The sequence below is a fragment of the Euleptes europaea genome, chromosome 2, assembly GCF_029931775.1.
Source record: "Euleptes europaea isolate rEulEur1 chromosome 2, rEulEur1.hap1, whole genome shotgun sequence".
Lineage (NCBI taxonomy): Eukaryota > Metazoa > Chordata > Lepidosauria > Squamata > Sphaerodactylidae > Euleptes > Euleptes europaea.
This window is the reverse complement of record NC_079313.1, coordinates 6,394,279-6,418,121: the sequence shown is the minus strand read 5'-3', so window position 1 is coordinate 6,418,121 and position 23,843 is coordinate 6,394,279. Positions and strand designations below refer to the sequence as shown.

The window sequence follows — 23,843 nt, the reverse complement described above, 5'->3', positions numbered from 1 at the left end:
AGTTTCCCCCCTCCCTCCTCCCTCCCTCCCCCCATATTGACCCGCGTATAAGCCGAGGCCGGCTTTTTCAGCCCATTTTTGGGGCTGAAAAACTCGGCTTATACGCGAGTATATACGGTATCTCATTTTTCCCCCTCCGTTTTTTTCTTCTGTTCCCCTTTATATAAAATAATAAATAAATAATAATGGGGGGGAGTTAAGACCACAGAGAAAAGGGCAGGGAGGGAGACACCCCCTCCATGCTCCGAGTCAGGACTCAGCACCAGCTTGGCATGGAGAAGGTCCCCAGGTCAAATCGCCAGCATCTCCAGGCCAAAGAAGTCAGACAGCAGATACTAGGAAAAATACATCTCTGCCGACGTTTAGCAGAAGTGGTGGTGTGGGTGGGGGAGGCCAGCACCAATGTAAAAAACGTGCAACTGCCCTCAGGTATAGGCCTGGTAGAATAGTTCCAATTTGCAGGCCCTGCGGAACTCTTTAATAACAGAATCATAGAGTTGGAAGGGACCACCAGGGTCATCTAGCCCAACCCCCTGCACAATGCAGGAAATTCACAACTACCCTCCAGACCCCCAGTGACCCCTACTCCATGCCCAGAAGATGGCCAAGATGCCCTCCTTCTCATCATCTGTCTAGGGTCACAAAATCAGCACTGTTGACAGATGGCCATCTAGCCTCTTCTTATAAACCTCCAGGGAAGGAGAGCTCACCACCTCCCGAGGAAGCCTCTTCCACTGAGGAACCGCTCTAACTGTTAGAAAATCCTTCCTAATGTCTAGACGGAAACTCTTTTGATTTAATATCAACCCGTTGGTTCTGGTCCCGCAGGGCCCTTATGTTACTAGGAAGGGTATTTCCACCAGGCTGGTGCCAACACTGAGAAAGCCCTGGCCCTCGTCGAGGTCATCTGCACAGTCTTAGGGGTGGGGACCACAAGGAAGTTATTACTTATAGAGCGTAATGCTCTCTGGGAGGGTATAACAGGAGAGGCAGTCCCGAAGATACAAAGGTCCCAGGCCATGTAAGCCAAATGCAGCAGGACACAATTTTTTGTATGTATTTATTTCATTCGTATCCATCCTTTCACCCTGGTGGGAACACAGAAGGGTTGACATCGTTCTCCTCTCCCCTATTTTATCCTCACAGCAACCCTGTGAGGTAGGCAAGGGCGAGAGCATGTGTCTGGCCCAGGATCACCCAACAACCGGGTTGCCAACCTCCAGGTACTAGCTGGAGATCTCATAAGAACATAAGAATGGCCCTGCTGGATCAGACCAAGGCCTATCAAGTCCAGCAGTCTGTTCACACAGTGGCCAACCAGGTGCCTCTAAGAAGCCACAAACAGGACGACTGCAGCATCTCCTGCTATTACAACTGATCTCCAGCCAATAGAGATCAGTTCACCAGGAGAAAATAGCCGCTTTGGCAACTGGAGTCTATGGCCTTGAAGTCCCTCCCCTCCGCAAACCCTGCCCTTTTCAGGCTCCACCCCAAAAACCTCCCACCGGTGGTGAAGAGGGACCTGGCAATCCTACCCAGCAAGCTAACGTGGCAGAGCAGGGATTTGAACCTGGCTTTCCAAGATCCTAGTTTGACACTCTAACCACTATGCCATGCCAAGCTATCACCGAGTCCATCTTTCGTTTGCTAAAACTGAACAAGCAAGCAAAAAAGAGAGATATTTTGCAGTCCCATGCAGATAGCTGAACCGTTTATTGCCCGGGGGACTGGGCGATAAAGAAATCCTAAGGGCGCGCATGCACACCCACCTGGATGACATCGCAATCGCCCAGTGTGAACGTGAGGCTGGGGTTCTCCTCCACCACTGTGCCATCCTCCAATGTGGCTTTCAATCGAACGGTAACATCCTGATTCTTAACCGGCCGGGTCTCCCTGCCTTGACCCGCCGCTAGGACTTTCTTCTTCAGCAAACCGCTCCCTGAAAGAGGACAAGAGGGAGGGAGGAATGGTTTTAGCCAACGCTGTCATGGTCAGAATGCTGTCAAATGTCCCAATAATCAAGAGGTGGCCAGACCTTCTCTATTAAGAGAGGATGGGGAGGAGGAGGAAGAGGAGGAAGAGAAAGAGTTGGTTTTTATATGCCAACTTTCTCCACCATTTAAGGGAGTCTCAAACCAGCTTACAATCACCTTTCCTTCCCCTCCCCACAACAGACACCCTGCGAGGTAGGTGGGGCTGAGAGAGCTCTAAGAGAGCTGTGACTAGCCCAGCTGGCTTCATGTGTAGGAGTGAGGAAACAAATCCAGTTCTCCAGATTGGCGTCCGCTGCTCATGTGGAAGAGAGGGGAATCGAACCCGGTTCTCCAGATCAGAGTCCGTCGCTCTTAACCACTACACCACACTGGCTCTCTAGAGGCATTCTACCTATGAATACCAGCTGCAGGGGACAAATATATGTTCGGGGGGAGGGCGGTGTATCTCATGGTAGGGCCAGCCCTGGCTATGAGAATAACTATTATTATAACGTATTCATGTTATTATTCAGACCTTCCGCCTTCATTATCATTGTTCTCTATTAGTATCATGAAGACCTTCTATCATTATTATGAAGACCTGCCACATTGTATTGTCGTTATTATTTCTCCGATGCCATCCGCAAGCATGCAACACTTTCCAAACATGCAACACTTTCCAAACAACATAATAAGCTTCTTACAGTTAATGTACTTATTGGGTTTTATTAGGTGACACGTTATCTCTTTCCCTACTTAGGGTTTCCTCCAGCACTGTTTGGTGGATGTTTTAACTGTAGTATGGTTCAAGAATACATGTTTTGAAATGCAGGCTATACAATAATCGAAATACGTGATGGGAAAACAAACAGAAAAAGTTCTCTGCTTTACGGAGCCCACAGTTTATGCCATGGGGCAACCTGCGGAGGCTTCCTCAGAGGACCTTGAAGCAGCAGGCAGTGGAAGAGAGGAAGGGCAGCAAGCTGAGCAGGCACAGACAGATGAATGTTCCCCGTGCCTACAACCACCCAGGGCAGGGGATTCACCTGTGTCCAGCAGCAACCCTTCACAGCAACTGGAACAGCGGCACCAAAGGTGCAGAACACTCCTACCCGAGAGTAAAAGGAGTGCTAGATTACAAGCACTACGAAAATCACAGCCAGCTGACTGTGATGGGAATAATGAGCTCCCTCCAGCAGAGAATGCTGAGTCAGAGGAACCAGACACTGGCATCCAGGCAGACGTGGGAACAACTCTGAACGTGTCCAGAGGAGGGCAACAAAGAGGGTGAGGGGTCTGAAGACCAAGACCTATGAGGAAAGGTTGAAGGAGCTGGGTATGTTTAGCCTGAAGAGCAGAAGACAGAGGGGACATGATAACCCTCTTCAAGTACTTGAAGGGCTGTCATATAGAGGAGGGTGCCGAGTTGTTTTCTGTTGCTCCAGAAGGTCGGACCAGAACCAACGGGTTGAAATTAAATCAAAAGAGTTTCCATCTAGACATTAGGAAGAACTTTCTAACAGTTAGAATGGTTCCTCAGTGGAACAGGCTTCCTCAGGAGGTGGTGAGCTCTCCTTCCCTGGAGGTTTTGAAGCAGAGGCTAGATGGCCACATGTCAGCAACACTGATTCTATGACCTTAGGCAGATCATGAGAGGGAGGGCATCTTGGCCATCTTCTGGGCATGGAGTAGGGGTCACTGGGGCTGTGAGGGGGGAGGTAGTTGTGAATTTCCTGGATTGTGCAGGGGGTTGGACTAGATGACCCTGGTGGTCCCAACTCTATGATTCTATGAACTTGTTATTATTACCCTGTGTTCTCTTGGTTTCCTGATTATTTCTGAGACTCCCGAGGCTTTGACCTTGGGACGGACTGACTTGACATTTGGATTTCGCTTTTGGTATTGACCCTCGGACTGCTATCTGACTACGCTACCTGCTTCTGGACATCGGGTCTGCTGGCATTCAGAACAGTTTAGTTTTAGAGCAGGGGAAGCAGAAAGGAAAGAGTGGAGGAGCAAGGTTTTGGCTGGCCATTGCTGATGAAGAGAGCATAGGGTTACCAGATCCCCCACCGGGGGCAGGGGATCCCCCACTTTGGGACTCCTCCCCCTGGTGCTGGAGGGGGTCTTACCAGCAGCAAAGTAAGGCCTAGGTACCGTTGGTGCGTCAACATCCTTTCCTGAAGTGACGCCATCACGCTGACGACGTGGGAGACGCTCTGGTATTTGGGCAAAACCCTAAAAACAGCGTCTACCACAGTTTCGCGCAAAAATCAGAACGTCCCTCATGTCGTTGGTGACGTGATGACATCACTTCCAGATGTGACACCGACGTGCCGATGGCAGCCAGGCCTAGGCTCAATTTGCAGCTGGCAAGACCTTCCACCCTCTCCCCTGCCGGTTGCCAGGGGGTGCCTGGTAATCCTGAGAGGGCCCCATGTTCAAATTCCACTTCCACAGCGCCAGATGAATTCCTGCCTGCCACACAACGGTTGAATGCTTTCAAAAGTACAAACAATAGTGCTGTATAACTAAGAGCATACAAGCTAAGAAAAACAGCACAGGCTCTGTATAAAGAAATACAATGATGTATTCAAAAGGTATGTAAACACACCAAAAGAAATTTTCTGTTAAACAGTACAAACGGCGCAATAACTGTGAAACAAGAAGTTCATAGAACTAAATATAACCATGCAAAATGATCCATTAACGACTATACACAAAAGGAAAGAAAGACCACAATGAAAGTCAATCCGACAATCAGGTAAGTTGGTCATGCGCAGTAGAGATATGATGATAAATCCAATGAATGGAGTAGCAGCAGACATGCGCAGTAAAGATGTAGAAGGTAAATCCAAGGTCTGGCAAAAACGGTCATGCGCAATACAAAAAAGGACGTATAATCTGTTCAACTCAGAACAAATTTTGAACTTTTTAAAGAATGGATCAACAAATGTGATACTAACCTCTCTTTTTCAGGTGTTTGCAGCACTTCCCAAATTTCTTTTCTTGTTCTCGAGGTCTTTATAACAGATGATAGAAAACTTGCAGTTAGACCATTTAATAAGCCACATGCTAAAAATGCTGGCTTGCACTATACATCTTACCATCCAAACCATTTGATCAACAATTTGCCATAAAGTAATTATTTGCGTTTAAAAAGAAATGTTACAAATAACGAAGATTACAACAAGGAAGCCAATAGGTACGAGGAGACACTACTAAGGAGAGATTACCCTAAAGATATAATACACAAAGCCCGAAATAAAGCTGACTTGAGACCACGTTCCACTCTTGCAACATTCTAATGTTATACCAAAACACCAGAGAAACTTCATAAGACCTAACATTTATTGGTCTCTTGAATATAGTCCCAGATCAAATAAAACAGATCAAACACTGGCATTTATTAAGATCGATTCCTGGTTGTGAAATGTTGCCAACTTGTGGGCTGCGCAAGCCTAGCGCCATCAGTAACATTGTGACACACTCTGATAGTTTTATACAACGTCCTTTAAAAACTTCCCCTTGGGCATCATAAATGCGGGGGATGTTCTGTATGTCCCCTAAGTTTGCCTATAAAAAATTTAAGTGCTGCCAGCACTGGGTTCAAATTCGAGCTGCGGTAATTCACCAATTGCTCCTCTAGGGGGCGTTGTTGAGGCAATTCTTTGCAGCTGCCGTTTGATTTATATTGGTTCCATGACACGTGTCATCCGGACACACATCAGAGAACACCGTTCTCGCATTAGAGGAAAGGTTTTAGATGCTCCCTTAGTTTCACATTTTCTGGGAAAAGGCCACGGGGACAGTGACTTCAACTTCTTTGTGATATGGCAGTACAAACCTCACCCTTATAATTTGACTGATATGAAATGCTCTTTATTGCAACAAGAATGTGAATTTATCCACATCTTCAAAACTATGGCCCCTAACAGGTTAAATACTGAAATGGATCTTTCATGTTTTTTATAACTTGAAATGTGAATGTAGCTCTGTTTCTTTAAGAATGCTTTGACAGATATTTGCTGTTCTATATAATTAAGGTCAGACATTTAATGGGCTAAGATCTTATGATTACCACTTGAACCTGTCGGTCACTCAGGAGACAGCACTGTCTGTATGATATTAAATGATTATTGGTAAATTAATCTGTTGGCATATATTAGTATTTTCTATGTATGTATGCATGTTTGTCTGTAATTTTTGTAATTAGCCACATTAAGTATTTCCTTGCACACCCTTTTCCTTAGGCTGAAGAAGCACCCAAGCGAAACGTTATATTATCTAGAAATCACGTTCTTGTGATTCTTCAACCTGTACTACGGCCATATACTATCATAACATCAATACGGCTATTTTTTTTTTGGATGAATGATAGGTTGATTCCAGCTTATACGTCCTTTTTTGTATTGCGCATGACCGTTTTTTGCCAGACCTTGGATTTACCTTCTACATCTTTACTGTACATGTCTGCTACTACTCCATTCATTGGATTTATCATCATATCTCTACTGCGCATGACCAACTTACCTGATTGTCAGAGTTGACTTTCATTGTGGTATTTCGTTCCTTTTGTGTATAGCCATTAATGGATCGTTTTGCTTGGTTATATTGAGTTCTATGAACTGCTTGTTTCACTGTTATTTCGCCGTTTGTACTGTTTAACAGAAAATCTTGGTGTGTTTACATACCTTTTGAATACATCATTGTATTTCTTTATACAGAGCCTGTGCTGTTTTTCTTAGCTTGTATACACAGCGGTTGAAAGCACATCCCTGGTCCAAAAAACAAAGCGCTTCTTACCCAGTACATCCATCCACTCCTCCGCGGCCTCAGAGCCTTCCTTGGCAAGCTTCTCCGACGTGGGTCCTTGGCCTTCATCTTTAGCTGTCTTGCTGGCGGGCACATCCTCCAGCGGAGGAAGGCCACTGACATCATCGTCTTCCTCATCATCCAGGACTTCAAAGTCTTCACCGCTGTCCACCATGGAAGCACTGGCCTTCGCAAGCTCTGGTGAAGTCAGGTCAATGAGGCTGGCGCCGGCCCAGTCCGAAGAAAGGTCCCCAGGACCATCCCCGCCGGAGGCCATGGCGCCGGAGCTCAATGGATCAGCCGAGCTGTGAAAAGAAAGCGGGGAGGAGATAAAGAAGGCGCCTGACCCTATTCGCCTTGCTGTTATGCAGTTGGGGGCCCAGATCTCTTCTGTGGCAGGTAAGGCCTCGGCCCAATTCTATTTGGTATACCAGCTTTCACAATTTGCACAGTTTACCTGCATTCGGATCATAGCCAGACTAGACCGCTGCAGTGAGGTTTGTGAGGGGCTGCCCTTGAAGACTCGGAAGCTTCAAGAGACCAAAACTTATCAGTCAAGATTGTCAGTGGGTGCCGGAACAGATCTCGCCATTTTCAAAAGAACTGGCTGACCGCAAACATGGCATACCAGTTTTCACAATTTATCTGCATTCTGATCATATATAGACTGGACCACTGCAGAGCATTTTGTGAGGGGCTGCCCTTGGAGACTTGTTCGGAAGCTTCAAGAGACCAAAACAGCTTCTATTGGATTAATCCACCCCGGGGTCGTATTTTCTAAAGTCTTCTTATATTTTGTCCAAATTTGAAATAACCCAGCTCTAATAATATGAATTTTAAAATCTCTGTTTACCTTTTCCTTTTCATACCACAGATATGCATGCCAGCCATATCGAAGATTATACCCTTCTAACTCTAATAATCGATAATTTTCTAATTTAATCCAGGTTTTTAACCAGAGAAAGCAGGAAGCCTCATAATATTGTTGCAAATCAGGTAAACCTAATCCTCCTGTTTCTCTTAATTGAATCAAATTTTTATACGCTATTCTATGTTTTCCTTTTCCCCACAAAAATTTTTGAATATCCTTCTTCCAAATTTTAAAAACTTTGAACCCCTTAATAATCGGTAAATTTTGAAATAAAAAAAGCATCCTGGGTAATACCATCATTTTAATCACCGATACTCTACCCCACAATGATAAGGGTATTTTTTCCCAATTTGTCAAATCGGTATTTATTTGTTGCCATGTTTTTTCATAATTATTTTTAAATAGGTTAAAATTGTTAGGAGTTAACCATATTCCCAGATATTTTACTTTATGTTCTATACCAAAACCTGTTACTCTCGCTAATTCCTGCTGCTGCAAGAGTGTAATATTTTTGACCAATATTTTAGTTTTATTTTTGTTTATTTTAAAGCCTGCAAGTTTTCCGTAAACCTCAATCATTTTGCTCCATTCAGCTATCTGAGTAATAGGATCAGTTAAAAAACACACTAAATCATCTGCATATGCCTTAACTTTATAATGATTTCTCCCTATTTTATAACCTACAATCTCTGCATTCAATCTAATTTTTCTCATCAATACCTCTAAAATAATAATAAACAACAGTGGTGAAAGGGGGCACCCTTGTCTGGTGCCCTTTTGTATTTCAAATTGTGATGATAATTCTCCATTAATTATTAGCTTAGCAGTTTGACAAGTATAAATATTTCCAATAACCTTTTGAAATTTATCACCAAAACCCATATATTCTAACACTTTCCTCATAAAATTCCAATTTACATTGTCAAACGCTTTTTCTGCATCTAAAAATATCATTGCAAAAGGTGTATTATCAAATTCTGCATATTCTAGTAAGTCTAACACAACTCTAACATTTTGATTGATTAACCTCCCCGGGAGGAATCCTGCTTGGTCTTCATGTATAATACTATTAAGAATTTTCTTCAATCTATTTGCTAAAATCATCACAAACATTTTATAATCATTGTTTAATAATGATATTGGTCTATAGTTTTTAACTTCCATTAAATCAGCGTTTGGTTTAGGTATTAAAACTATATTTGCTTTCTTCCAGGTATTTGGAATGGATCCTCCCTGTATACAATTATTCATAACTCTCAATAAATTTGGTGATAGTTGATCCATAAAAGTTTTGTAATAAAGATTTGTGAAGCCATCTTCTCCTGGTGCTTTGTTTAATTTACTTTTCTTTATTACTGATTTTAACTCCTCTAATGTTATTTCTGCATCTAATAATTCTTTCTGTTCCTGTGAGATTTTATCCCATACAAATTGTGTTAAATATTTTTCTATCTCTTTTTCTAAAACTATTCCCTGTGTATAAAGATTAGAATAATAATCTATAAAAGTTTCTGTAATTTTTTGTTTATCTAATAAAATTTTTCCATCCTTCCTTATTTTCAATATTGGCTTTCTCCTCTCTTTATGTTTAAGTTGCCATGCTAACATTTTGCCTGGTTTATTTGAATGTTCAAAAAATCTTTGTCTATTATATAATATTTTTCTTTCTATATCGGTATTTAATAAAATCTCATATTGTTGTTGCCAAGTTTTTATTTTATCAATCTGTTCTTGTTTAAGTAATTTGGTTTGTGCTTTTCTTAACTGTATTTCCGCCTGTTTAATTTCCTCCAGTATTTTTTTCTTTTTTGACTCTCTTTCTCTAAACCACCGCGAGTTTTGTTGTATTAAAATGCCTCTTATCACTGCTTTCCCCGCATCCCAGACAACATCTTCAGATGTGCCTTTATTTATGTTATCTTGAAAATAATGTTGTATTTCTACTTTTATTTTGTCTGTAATTTTCTTATTTTTTAATAAATATTCATTAATATGCCAAGATTTGTTTTTCTTAATTCCCAAATTCATTTGCAACAACAGTGCATTATGATCTGAAAGAACCTTCGGTAAAATTTCAAGGTCATCTAGTTTGCATATAATATCTTTAGATAGCCAAATCATATCTATTCTAGAGTGAGAGTTATGTCTTGAAGAGTAAAAAGTATATCCCTTTTTATTACCTTTTTTCATTCTCCACGCATCAAACATTTCCCATTGTTCTGTTAAATGATCAAAAATACCAGGTATTTTACCTTCAAATTTCCCCTGTTTTTTTTTTGCTGATCTATCTAAACGAGGCTGGTGCCAGAACATATCTTGCCAGTTTTAAAAGAACTGGCCGACCATTTGCGGCCAGGGCAATTTATAATGCTCGCTATGACCTGGAAACCCCTAATTTTGGGGGGAGCCAGGAATCACTTGCCAGGTAAGGTTTCCTACAGTGCCACCCCTCTTCAGAGGTAAGGAGGATGCTGAGCAAAGACAAAGGGCTTTTTGGCGGTGGATCTTGGCCTTTGGAACTCCCTCCTACAGTTGTTCGCTTAGCCCAAATTTTATTCGGTTTGAGGTAGATCTTTCAGTGGACTGGTGGTTTTTGATTGTGTGTCATTATCACTGACGTGTTAATATCTGCTTTTTCCATTTCTTATATCCGACACGTCCTTCAGAATGTTTTACCCGATTTTATGCTGCTAATTAATTTCACTTCACTGGAGATGTAACGAAGAAGTCTGCAGAACGTAAAATTATCAAATCACACAGCGGATTTATCTGAGGGATCAGCAGCCACCACAGGGGCAGAAAAAGGGCAAAGAAACAACAGTATTGGGGCAGCCACCAGCTCCTAATGTATAGGACAGGGTTCTCCAACATGGTGCCTGTAGGTACCATGGTACCCGCCAAGACCTTTCCTGGTGCCTGACATGTGTTTTTAGAAAGTAGGTGGGGCTCTTGCCCAGGAGGGCTTCCAATTGGTCACTGGAGATCTAGTTTGGCTCTGCAGATTAAAATGTTTCAGCAGCGTTGTTCGTTTTATTCTTTCCCTGTGTGTGTGTGTGTATATATATATATATTAATATTATCTCTCTTCTCCTCTGCACTTGGGCGTCTTCTGTGTGTGGTTGCGCCTCCCATAATGGCAATTCTGTGGCTTTCACCACCTCCTACTGCAGCCATTCTGTCATCACCTTGTGCCAGAATTTCAAAGGTGCCCACAGTCTCAAAAAGGAGGAGGAGTTGGTTTTTATATGCCAACTTTCTCTACCACTTAAGGAAGCATCAGACCGGCTTACAATCACTTTCCCTCCCCCTCCCCACAACAAACACCCTGTGCGGTAGGTGGGGCTGAGAGAGCTCTGAGAGCGCTATGACTAGCTCAAGGTCACCCAGCTGGCTTCGTGTGGAGGAGTGGGGAAACCAATCCAGTTCACCAGGTTAGCCTCCACCGCTCATGTGGAGGAGTGGGGAATCAAACCCAGTTCTCCCTATCAGAGTCCACTACTCCAAACCACCACTCTTAACCACTACACCACTACATCAAGTCCAGTAGTCTGTTCACACAGTAGGGGTCACTGGGGCTGTGAGGTGGGAGGTAGTTGTGAATTTCCTGTATTGTGCAGGGGGTTGGACTAGATGACCCTGGTGGTCCCTTCCAACTCTATGATTCTGGGATTCTATGAACCGGGTTCGATTCCCCACTCCTCCACATGAGCAGCGGAGGCTAATCTGGTGAACTGGATTTTGTTTCCCCACTCCTACACATAAGGCCAGCTGGGTGACCTTGGGCTAGTCACAGCTCTCTTAGAGCTCTCTCCCCACCTACCTCTCAGGGTGTCTGTTGTGGGGAGGGGAAGGGAAGGTGATTGTAAGCCGGTTTGATTCTTCGTTAAGTGATAGAGAAAGTCGGCATATAAAAACCAACTCTTCTTCTTCCACCTGTACCGACTGAGCGCCCCGTAAGCCAGTTCTGGAATCTTCTACAACGCATGCTGATTCCGAGCCGAGATAGGCAGGGATGCCTCAGCGCTACATTCCCCCTTCGAGGCAAAATGTCCAAAAGCCACATTTCTATCCGGATAATCAGTTTTTTTCCTCCCCTAAAACACATAATTAAAACAGAGATGGCTGTGGAACAGCAACGGGCAGCAGAAAGGGTGTTTTCAAAAAGAAAGCAAAAACCACAGCACGCATTTTGGAGAACAATGCACAGTGTTATTATATTTCATTGGCTGTGGGGAAATTAAAAACTGAAATTACAAGGGAACGGCGAGTTACCACGATCCCTTAGGCTCTGGGCGGTAGACCGGGATTAATATTCCCACACTGCAGAGGGGAGGGCTGAGGCCGGGAGGGACTTCACAAAAGCCACCGAGATAATTAATGGCAGAGCAGAGATTCAAACCAGGGCTCTAACCACTCTTTTAAGCACTTGACTTCCTTGTTATCTCTCTCTCTTTCCCCTTGTTCTTAGACCCGAGGTCTTGATCAATAAAACCATAAAACTTAAGACCATCTCTAAAAACACCTCCGACCCTTCTCTGCAGCCTCCAAAAAACAAGTGCGCCGAGGGTTAGAATCCTCTAAGAGGAACTGAACCTTTTTGCTCCAAAGTGGTTCGCGAAAACAAGGACCATTTCTTAAAGCATGGTATAATCCATTTTAGCCTAAATTGGTACACGTAAGGACAACGCAAAAGGATATGTACCAAGGAGTCTGCTGACCAAAGAGGGCAGGGACACAGCCGGTCTGAAAAAGGGATCCTTAGCATACAACCCAGCAAAACCACGGAAAAAGGGCGATTAAATCTTGAATGCATAAAGATGCTAGATAGCTCTGGACTTCCCTGTTATAAAGAAAGGAGCCCAACCGACTATCACACCTCTGTCGACAGGAGACAGGTGCAAGATTTGTGCTTGCTGTGAACTGAGGGACGGGGGTGGCAAAATGGTATCACCAACTCCAGACGGAAACAAGGAACAAACACCCACGCCCCGAGAAAGACAGCAACGCCGGAATAACAGGTTTGGGTAGGTGGGGACTCAGCTGCAGTGGACGGGCAGGCCAGGCCGCAGAACTTCAGTCAAGCTCAGCGCCGTGGGTCGGCAGCGTTCATGAAGCCCATAATTGTATTTATTACAATTTAATCCCGCCCTTTCCCTGAGCAGCTCACAGCTGGGTACGCTTTAAGAAGAAGAAGGTTGGTTTTTATATGCCAACTTTCTCTACCACTTAAGGAAGAATCAAACCGGCTTACAATCACCTTCCCTTCCCCTCCCCACAACAGGCACCCTGTGAGGTAGGTGGGGCCGAGAGAGCTGTGACTAGCCCAAGGTCACCCTGCTGGCTTCATGTGTAGGAGTGGGAAAACAAATCCAGTTCACCAGATTAACCTCCACTGGAGGAGTGGGGAATTAAACCCAACTCTCCAGATCAGAGTCCACCGCTCTTAACCACTACACCACACTGGCTCTTAACCCTCACAACCCTGCAAAAATAGGTTCGGCTCAAAGATTATGACTAGCCTCAGTTTGTCCAGTACGTTTGACAGCCTGGAAGGGATTTGAACACAGCTCTCCTCGACACTTCGGCTAACGCCGGCCGCAAACTCAAACTCATGAGCCAACCTGGACTCCCACGTCAAAACAAAAGTCACACAAACACCAGCCTTTTTACACACGCAGCTTGCACCCGGCAGTTTCTACACCAGTGGTTCCCAACCTTTTTTTGACCAGGGACCACTAGGACTTTTTTGTTCGGTGCAGGGACCCCAAGGTTCAAAATAAAAATTCAGAGAATTTGAAAATAAACTTTAATCATAACTGTTAAACATTAAACTTTGAATAATATTTGAATATATATTTTATAATAGATAACTTTTAATTGAAAATATTAATTTATTATGGGTTTATAACTTTGTTTCGCAGACCTTAATTTAGTTCTCGCGGACCCCTGGTTGGGAACCAGTGTTCTACACACAAGCCAGGATCAACCCATGTTCATGCACCCTCCAACCATCTCTTTGGCCCTGCCTTCCACCCTTCTACAGTCACCTGAGCAAACCTACAAGCCAGATGATTCGGGACAAGCAGCAGGAAATCAGTCCTCCTGCGAGGTGCAATTAGCTTGCAGAACTCCTTGCCACAAAGTGTGGCAGAGTTCACTAGTTTATATGGCTTTTCAAACACAAACTTTCAGCCCAATTCATGGACAACGCCTGTTAATGACCCTTACCCACAACATGTTGTAAGAGAGCTTCCACATTCAGAGGCAGTATACCTTAAGAACATAAGAAAGGCCCTGCTGGATCAGATCAGACCAAGGCCCATCAAGTCCAGCAGTCTGTTCACACAGTGGCCAACCAGGTGCCTCTAGGAAGTTACAAACAAGACAACTGCAGCAGCACCATCCTGCCTGTGTTCCACCTCACCCAATATAATAGACATGCTCCTCTGATGCTAGAGAGAATAGGTATGCAGCATGACTAGTATCCATTCTAACTAATAGCCATGAATACCCCTTTCCTCCATGAATATGTCCACTCCCCTCTTAAAGCTGGCAGCCATCACCACATCCTGGGGTAGAGAGTTCCACAATTTAACTATGCGTTGTGTGAAAACATACTTCCTTTTATCTGTTTTGAATCTCTCACCCTCCAGCTTCAGCAGATGACTCCACGTTCTAGCATACTTGGTATATAGGTAAGGGCTTGCTTGCAAGTTTCCAATAAACCATCTATTATTAAAACAAAGAACGCATAACCAGATAAACCTTAGATCCCGATGAAACTCTTCTTTTCCTGTTGCTGTGCCCTCCAGTTTGAAAACCCCAAATTATTTGGAAGGGCAAAGAGTGGAAAGACCTCACTTATCACTGCCTTAATACCCCATAAGGAAAAACAGGAATAAGCAATCAGAGACAGATGTTCTCAAGAAAAGCTGCAGGAAGGCAATTCTCAAGTGGCAAGAAAGCTTGACAAAAATTCTGGCCAATAGTCAACTTAGAAAAGGCGCATGATGAGCAGACATATAATACACATTTAATGAGAGATAGCTGCTTTTGCAGACTCGTTCGAAAGTCTGAATAAGAGTCAACTACCATAAAAATTTCCCACAAGGGTGACAGGGGGATTAAGCCACGCTTTATTTAAAGCTTGCAACTGGCAGAAACTCAGCAGGTGACTACATAAAAACATAAGAAAGGCCCTGCTGGATCAGACCCAAGCCCATCAAGTCCAGCAGTCTGTTCACACAGTGGCCAACCAGGTGCCTCCAGGAAGCCCCCAAACAAGACGCGTGCAGCAGCACCATCCTGCCTGTGTTCCACCGCACCCAAAATAATAGGCATGCTCCTCTGATACTAGAGAGAATAGGTATGCAGCATGACTAGTATCCATTCTAACTAATAGCCATGAATACCCCTCTCCTCCATGAATATGTCCACTCCCCTCTTAAAGCCCTCCAAGCTTAAAGCCTACCTGCCAGTGCAATTTTAAAATGCCACAAAACAATGTACATGAATGCAAAAACTACTATATTCATGCAGAATTATTGTAACACACGTGCACAGGATAAAAACGGCACGCTAAGATTAGCATCCTGATCCAAAGTCCATCTATTTTGAAGAAAGCCAGCGGGGGTTTCTAGTTTTAGGATTGTGGCAGCGCGCACAGATTAGGAAGTAAGTCCTATGAGGCTTTACGGGACTTAGTTCAACCCAATGGATTCTGAATCCTGGCTTACTCCTGAGAAGACCTCCAGGAAATCAGTAGCAACCATTTCCATAGTGACGGCCAATCTGTCGCAGCGAGACCAAGGGAAGATACAGAACTGTTATTGTTGCGTAGGGCTTTCTGCTGGCCAAAGTCACACCAAGAGGGCACCCGTCCAGAAGAATTTACGCCAGGACTGATCTGTTAATCTTTAAAAAGGCACCGGGAGACTTTAGCAATAACATGGGAAAGAGAGAGGGAGACAGAGAGCGGAAGGAGATTTGCAATGGGCTTAAAGGAAAAACAGGTGGTGGTGGGGACATGAAACTTGTCCTTAAATCCTGTTTTTTCCCCCTTGCAAACTCAGATTTTAATAATTAAACCTACCTGTTTCCCTTGATCAGCAGCAAAACATTGGTCTCTCCACCCCACCCCCTACCCAATTGTCTGCAGTTATGGCTAAGAGACACTCGGCCTTGGATTCAAAATAAAGAAAAGGATCAGCCCCTATTTCAGTTGGGGGGGGGTGGACTAAACTGGGTAGGGACCCCAACTATAAAGCCCCAAGGTACCACTTCTCCAGATTTTTGCAGACAACCCCCCCTGTAGCTTTTTAGCAATTCGCAGCAGTGGCAAGCGGCCCCCCTCCTGGATTCTCTCCCCCCCCCCCCAATCTGGAGAGCAAGGTAGCTCGCAACACTCACCTGGAACCCAGAAATGAGCCTTTTCCCAGCCCCGCCCCCTCAGGTCCCTACATTTGCTCAGCTGACCACAGGAAGCCAATGCTACTGGCTGCTTGGCGTGCCTCTCAAGGCTTTCAGCCAAGTCCTCCCTCAATTTCTCTGGCAACAGAAAATTCTTAAAGGGACAGGAAAGGGTTGCTCTCTCTCTCTCGCTATATATATATATGTATTTTAAAGGGGGGGGGAGTTCAAGAAAAGGTTGCATTTATTAGTTTGTTTTTTAAGGCTGTATTTGTATCACCAAATGCAATACCTAACACTGGGAAATTCTAATAGAGGAGCGGGGGCTAAACACACAGCACTCATATTTATTCAAGTAGTATTTATCCACCTTCTGGTGGAAAAAAGCTGATTCATTTCTTTGGAGGTTTATTGCTGGATATTTTTTTTAAGCAATTGCATTTTATATTGTATATTTTAACCAATTAAGCAACTCTGAAACATGGGTGGGAGTTGTAACGCTGGCCTGTCTTGCAGGGTTGTTGTGATGGCGGAGTTAAAGCATATGAGTTGATTTTATTTTAAGCACTAGGTCGGCTTCTTTTTCCACTCTGCCCCCCCAAAAAAGTTTTTATAAACTTCCCCTCCTAATAAATAAATAGCCGAAATTACAAAAACAATTTACAGTAGATGTCCATTGAAATTGATTTTATTATTACTTCAGATCAGATTGCTGTATCCAGCAGTATGCTTTTTATTTTGCCATCAAGTCAAACAGTGCAATCCTATGCAGAGTTACTCTAAGCCCACTGAAATTAATAGGCCTACACTGGAATAACTCTCCTTAAGATCGCACTGTTAGGCCACTTATGGCGACCCCATAAGGTTTTCAGGGCATGACCAACAAGGAAGCTCAGGATTGCTATGCAGAGACAGGCAATGGCAAACCATCTCTGAAGGCCTCTTACCTTAGGATATATGAGTAAGGATCCACGCATCCTCCATTTGAGAATTTTCAAAAGCTGTCAAATATTCATTTCTCTTTCACGGTCAGAGTTCATTGGTTCTTGTAGGTTATCCGGGCTGTGTAACCGTGGTCTTGGAATTTTCTTTCCTGACGTTTCGCCAGCAACTGTGGCAGGCATCTTCAGAGTAGTAACACTGAAGGACAGTGTCTCTCAGTGTCCAGGGTGTAGGAAGAGTAATATATAGTCAGAAAGGGGTTGGGTTTGAGCTGAGTATTGTCCTGCAAAAGTATTGTCCTGTAAGTATCCAGATAATGTGCTAATGAGGGTATGGTATGTTAATATGGAACCATTGTATCCTGAAGTGATCTGTTAATGTGTGTAATCCAAAACTAATCTGTATGGCTATTGTTGAATGTTGTCTTTGTCTGGAGGTTTTTCAGGGCAGGAAGCCAAGCCTTATTCATTCTTAAACTCTCCTCTTTTCTGTTAAAGTTGTGCTGATGTTTATGAATTTCAATGGCTTCTCTGTGCAATCTGACAAAATAGTTGGTAGAATTGTCCAGTCTTTCAGTGTCTTGGAATAAGACCCTGTGTCCTGTTTGTGTCAGTCCATGTTCAGCCACTGCTGATTTCTCAGGTTGGCCAAGTCTGCAGTATCTTTCATGTTCTTTTATCCTTGTTTGTATGCTGCGTTTTGTGGTCCCGATGTAAACTTCTCCACAGCTGCAAGGTATACGATATACTCCTGCAGAGGTGAGGGGGTCTCTTTTGTCTTTTGCTGATCGTAGCATTTGTTGTATTTTCTTGGTGGGTTTAAACACTGTTTGTAGGTTATGTTTTTTCAAAAGTTTCTCCATCCTATCAGTGACTCCTTTAATAAATGGCAAGAATACCTTTCCTATGGGAGACTGTTTTTCTTGAGTTTTCTGATTTTTGTTTGGTTCAATGGCCCTTCTGATTTCATTCTTGGAGTAGCCGTTTGCTAGCAGTGCGTGATTTAGATGGTTAGTTTCTTCCTTGAGAAACTGTGGTTCACAGATCCGTCTTGCACGGTCCATTAATGTTTTGATTATTCCTCTTTTCTGTCGGGGGTGGTGGTTGGAGTTTTTGTGTAAGTAGCGATCTGTGTGAGTTGGTTTCCGGTAGACCTTGTGACCTAACTGAAGGTTTGATTTACGGATGACAAGGGTATCAAGAAATGGGAGTTTACCCTCAATTTCCTTTTCCATGGTAAACTGAATGTTTGGATGGATATTATTAAGATGGTTTAGAAAGTCCATTAATTTTTCTTCACCATGGCTCCAAATGGTAAATGTATCATCTACGAACCTGAACCAGACTGTAGGTTTGTAAGGTGCTGATTCTAATGCTGTCTTTTCAAAATATTCCATGTAAAAGTTTGCTATTACTGGACTGAGTGGACTTCCCATAGCTACTCCATCAATCTGTTCATAAAATTCTTGATCCCATAGGAAATAACTTGTTGTCAAACAATGGTGAAATAAGGCTGTTATATCTTCTGGAAAAATCTGGTTAATCAATGAGATTGTGTCTTTAACTGGAACCTTGGTAAAGAGGGATACAACATCAAAACTGATTAATATATCCTTTGGATTGAGTCTTAACGGACTGATTTTGTTGATGAAGTGAGTTGAATCTTTGATGTAAGAAGTGGTTTTTCCAATGTGGTCCTGTAGGAGGGTGGTCAAATATTTAGCTAATTCATACGTTGGGGAACCAATGGCACTCACGATGGGTCGGAGTGGAACGGAATCCTTATGAATTTTAGGTAGTCCATATAATCGTGGTGGTTGTGCTTCAGTCTTGCATAGTTTTCTGTGTGTGTCGGGATGAAGAGTGGAATTTTTGATCAGAATGCTAGTTTTCCTGGTAATTTTGCAAGTTGGATCTCGTTTTAGTTTTTTGTATGTGGCAGGGTCCAGAAGTTCCTCAATCTTCTTTTTGTATTCTTCTGTTTTCATGATCACTGTGGCATTGCCTTTGTCAGCTGGTAGAATAATGATTTCTGGATCTGCATTGAGGGTCTTGATGGCGTTTCTCTCCTTGCGTGTTATATTGCTAGCAGGGGGCTTTGCTTTTCGTAGAATTCTTGCTGTCTCTCCTCTTATTTCCTCAGCATCTTCTTCAGGTAGATTACGAATGGCAGATTCTACATTTGCAATGATGTCTTCCACTGGAATTTGGGTGGGAGTGACTGCAAAGTTTCCTCTGCGATGCAGAGACACTGGAACCATTCCATCTTTTCTCACAAGTAAAAGAATCTTTAAAACTTCACGAGCTAACCGCATTTATGACCATCTAGAACGGGCTCTCTTACGAGAGAGAATTCACACTACCCGCAGAGAACTTGCTGCCACAGACAAGGAGTTGTTTTCCTTACATATCAATACTAGCCACAAAATGAGAAGCCATGATTGGGACAAGATTGATAATCTCACCTACAGAAAAATGGAACAGGGGTTAACCAGCCATACTTCCAGACAGAAGCAAAAGTTTAACAAATTACAGGAAAGAAGACAGAACAGTCCAAAACTTGACAACAAACGGATTATCTTCAATCTGACAGACCGACAACTCTCACCTGAAGAAACTTCCATCTTAGCTAAGGGAGGAAACTTTGCAGTCACTCCCACCCAAATTCCAGTGGAAGACATCATTGCAAATGTAGAATCTGCCATTCGTAATCTACCTGAAGAAGATGCTGAGGAAATAAGAGGAGAGACAGCAAGAATTCTACGAAAAGCAAAGCCCCCTGCTAGCAATATAACACGCAAGGAGAGAAACGCCATCAAGACCCTCAATGCAGATCCAGAAATCATTATTCTACCAGCTGACAAAGGCAATGCCACAGTGATCATGAAAACAGAAGAATACAAAAAGAAGATTGAGGAACTTCTGGACCCTGCCACATACAAAAAACTAAAACGAGATCCAACTTGCAAAATTACCAGGAAAACTAGCATTCTGATCAAAAATTCCACTCTTCATCCCGACACACACAGAAAACTATGCAAGACTGAAGCACAACCACCACGATTATATGGACTACCTAAAATTCATAAGGATTCCGTTCCACTCCGACCCATCGTGAGTGCCATTGGTTCCCCAACGTATGAATTAGCTAAATATTTGACCACCCTCCTACAGGACCACATTGGAAAAACCACTTCTTACATCAAAGATTCAACTCACTTCATCAACAAAATCAGTCCGTTAAGACTCAATCCAAAGGATATATTAATCAGTTTTGATGTTGTATCCCTCTTTACCAAGGTTCCAGTTAAAGACACAATCTCATTGATTAACCAGATTTTTCCAGAAGATATAACAGCCTTATTTCACCATTGTTTGACAACAAGTTATTTCCTATGGGATCAAGAATTTTATGAACAGATTGATGGAGTAGCTATGGGAAGTCCACTCAGTCCAGTAATAGCAAACTTTTACATGGAATATTTTGAAAAGACAGCATTAGAATCAGCACCTTACAAACCTACAGTCTGGTTCAGGTTCGTAGATGATACATTTACCATTTGGAGCCATGGTGAAGAAAAATTAATGGACTTTCTAAACCATCTTAATAATATCCATCCAAACATTCAGTTTACCATGGAAAAGGAAATTGAGGGTAAACTCCCATTTCTTGATACCCTTGTCATCCGTAAATCAAACCTTCAGTTAGGTCACAAGGTCTACCGGAAACCAACTCACACAGATCGCTACTTACACAAAAACTCCAACCACCACCCCCGACAGAAAAGAGGAATAATCAAAACATTAATGGACCGTGCAAGACGGATCTGTGAACCACAGTTTCTCAAGGAAGAAACTAACCATCTAAATCACGCACTGCTAGCAAACGGCTACTCCAAGAATGAAATCAGAAGGGCCATTGAACCAAACAAAAATCAGAAAACTCAAGAAAAACAGTCTCCCATAGGAAAGGTATTCTTGCCATTTATTAAAGGAGTCACTGATAGGATGGAGAAACTTTTGAAAAAACATAACCTACAAACAGTGTTTAAACCCACCAAGAAAATACAACAAATGCTACGATCAGCAAAAGACAAAAGAGACCCCCTCACCTCTGCAGGAGTATATCGTATACCTTGCAGCTGTGGAGAAGTTTACATCGGGACCACAAAACGCAGCATACAAACAAGGATAAAAGAACATGAAAGATACTGCAGACTTGGCCAACCTGAGAAATCAGCAGTGGCTGAACATGGACTGACACAAACAGGACACAGGGTCTTATTCCAAGACACTGAAAGACTGGACAATTCTACCAACTATTTTGTCAGATTGCACAGAGAAGCCATTGAAATTCATAAACATCAGCACAACTTTAACAGAAAAGAGGAGAGTTTAAGAATGAATAAGGCTTGGCTTCCTGCCCTGAAAAACCTCCAGACAAAGACAACATTCAACAATAGCCATACAGATTAGTTTTGGATTACACACATTAACAGATCACTTCAGGATACAATGGTTCCATATTAACATACCATACCCTCATTAGCACATTATCTGGATACTTACAGGACAATACTTTTGCAGGACAATACTCAGCTCAAACCCAACCCCTTTCTGACTATATATTACTCTTCCTACACCCTGGACACTGAGAGACACTGTCCTTCAGTGTTACTACTCTGAAGATGCCTGCCACAGTTGCTGGCGAAACGTCAGGAAAGAAAATTCCAAGACCACGGTTACACAGCCCGGATAACCTACAAGAACCAATTCATTTCTCTGTTTTGTAAAAGCGCATGGGGGGTTATGAAATTGCTAACTATTTCGGCAACAATGTGGGGTGATCCCCCAAATCTAAAGGCCTTGGTAGGGTAGCCTCGTGCCTCCCCATGCTCAAACCAACATCTAAGAAATCTTTTCAAACCAAATCCTCATCTTCATATTACTCAAGAAATAATTTCCCTTTTATAATAAGGGGGTGGGGAATGACCGCGAAGGAGCCAGAGCAAATCTCTGTTTGCTTGAACGGTTTGGACAGGAAAAGAGGAGGGGAGGAATCCTATTTTTTCCTCCTGGTTGTTGTCCTGACAACTTGTCCTAAAGCATTAATTGCACTGGACAGTTTTGAGGATTGTGAGGGAAATAAAGGTGATTCCCCCCCCCCAGGTTTTTGTAAAGCCGTCTGGCTCAGCACTTCTCTTTCATGGCGGGGCTCCTGTACTTTAGGCAGCTGCGTTGTGGGCAGATAATAAATATAGCCTCTCCCCCACCAACACGGTGTATCTCCAGATGAAATTTGGCCAACTTTGCCAGAGAAACTGAAGTATCAACCTTATCTGGAATAGCTGGCTGTACACATTATAAAAACAGGAAGCTATTTTTTAAAAAACCTTACAGTCACTAACCGATTGGGGGTTGGACTAGATGACCCTGGAGGTCCCTTCAAACTCTGTGTTAATATGATTTCTATTAATCTGAGCTGTAAGAGGAGAGAGGGGGAAGCCCTCCTTCCTGATTTATTTCGTTGTACACGAGAAGGATGTTTGTGGCTTCTCTGCCGTTGGAAGGAAACACATTCTGCACATGCCTAGAGACACTCTTTTGTTCAAGGGTCCTGTGGTGGTGCAGAGAGAGACTGATTGAGGCCGCATTCCATGTGTGTTTTTGACTGGAAGAGGCCAGATGCAGCTGTCCCTGATCTACAAAAGGAAATGCACTCTGCGCATCCCCAGAGGCGCCTTTAATTCACTTCTCCGTGGGCACAAGGGGGGGAAAGGCTGGCTAAACCTAGTCCCTTGTGTAAGGGAAATGTGCACTGTGCAGCAGCCTTGGAAAGCTGGTGGTTGCTATTATGCTACCTATGAGAGAAAAGACACTTTGTACATGCCCAGAGGTCGATTTTGGACACTGCTGCCTTGAGGTTGAAAAAACCCTCTGCGCATGCCCAGAAGCACGAGCAGGCAGATGCCTCCCAAGCATACTCAGCTGTTCCTCCCCGCCCCTGATGACACTTAGGGAAGAAATGCACTCAGCACACGCCCAGAGACCTTTCCAGAAGGACTTCCGCGGCCCATCCCCCGCCCCCAGATTCCAGCCAGCCTCTGAGGGCGTGGCCTGAGGAGGAACACGGAAGGCGCCGCGTTGCCAAGGCAACGCGCCCTCCGCTCAACCCGGCGCGCCGCGGTGACGCACGAGGGTCGCACAGTGCGTGACGCGCCCGCCAACCCGGAAGCGAGCGCGGCTTCGCCGTGTCCGCGGCCGGAGGGAGACTTCGTGGTCGGCGTCTCCGGCACGGAAGGAAGGGCGCGCTCCCGCTCTCCCCCCCCCCGCGTCGGCTCGGGCACGGCTTGCGCGCCTCCGCCTCCCACGAGCGCCCGGCATGTGAGCCGCGGCCGGCAAGGCCCAGCTCAGGTGGGCTCGCGGTGGGCGGGGCCGGCTGTGCGAGGGGCGGGGCCTCCTGGGGCCGCGACCGTTGGGAGGCGGGGCCTGCAGGGGCTGCGACCGTTGGGGCCATGGCAAGGGGCGGGGCTAGTCCTGCTGTGCCAGTGGGGCCCGACGTTGGAGGGAGGGAGGGGTATGGCAGAATCCTCACCTAACACGGGGGAGGGGCTTGCAGCAGGGGGTGTGGCCTTTTCCTGGGAGGGTGTGGCTTGTGGGTGGGGAGGGGCCTATAAGGGTCACCTGACAGGGAGGGTGTAAGTAGGGTTGCCAACCTCCAGGTAGCACCTGGACATCTCCAGCATTTACAACTGATCTCCAGGTGACAGAGATCAGTCCCCCCCCCTGGAAAAAATGGCCGCTTTGGCCACTGGACTCTATGGCATTGAAGCC

General features: G+C 44.2%; 1 protein-coding gene across 1 annotated transcript in view; it reads right to left on the bottom strand.

Annotated features, from left to right (window-relative positions):
• The window catches only part of FKBP8 (FKBP prolyl isomerase 8), a 35,584-nt gene extending 12,058 nt beyond the window's left edge, over positions 1-23,526 (bottom strand). Inside the window, exons 1-3 of the mRNA XM_056867671.1 lie at positions 23,216-23,526; positions 6,780-7,093; positions 1,770-1,939 (exon numbers count right to left, since the gene is read on the bottom strand). Of these exons, the coding sequence (XP_056723649.1) occupies positions 1,770-1,939; positions 6,780-7,093; positions 23,216-23,526 (795 nt within the window). The remainder of the gene's footprint in view (positions 1-1,769; positions 1,940-6,779; positions 7,094-23,215) is intronic.
• Positions 23,527-23,843: the final 317 nt, after the last annotated feature.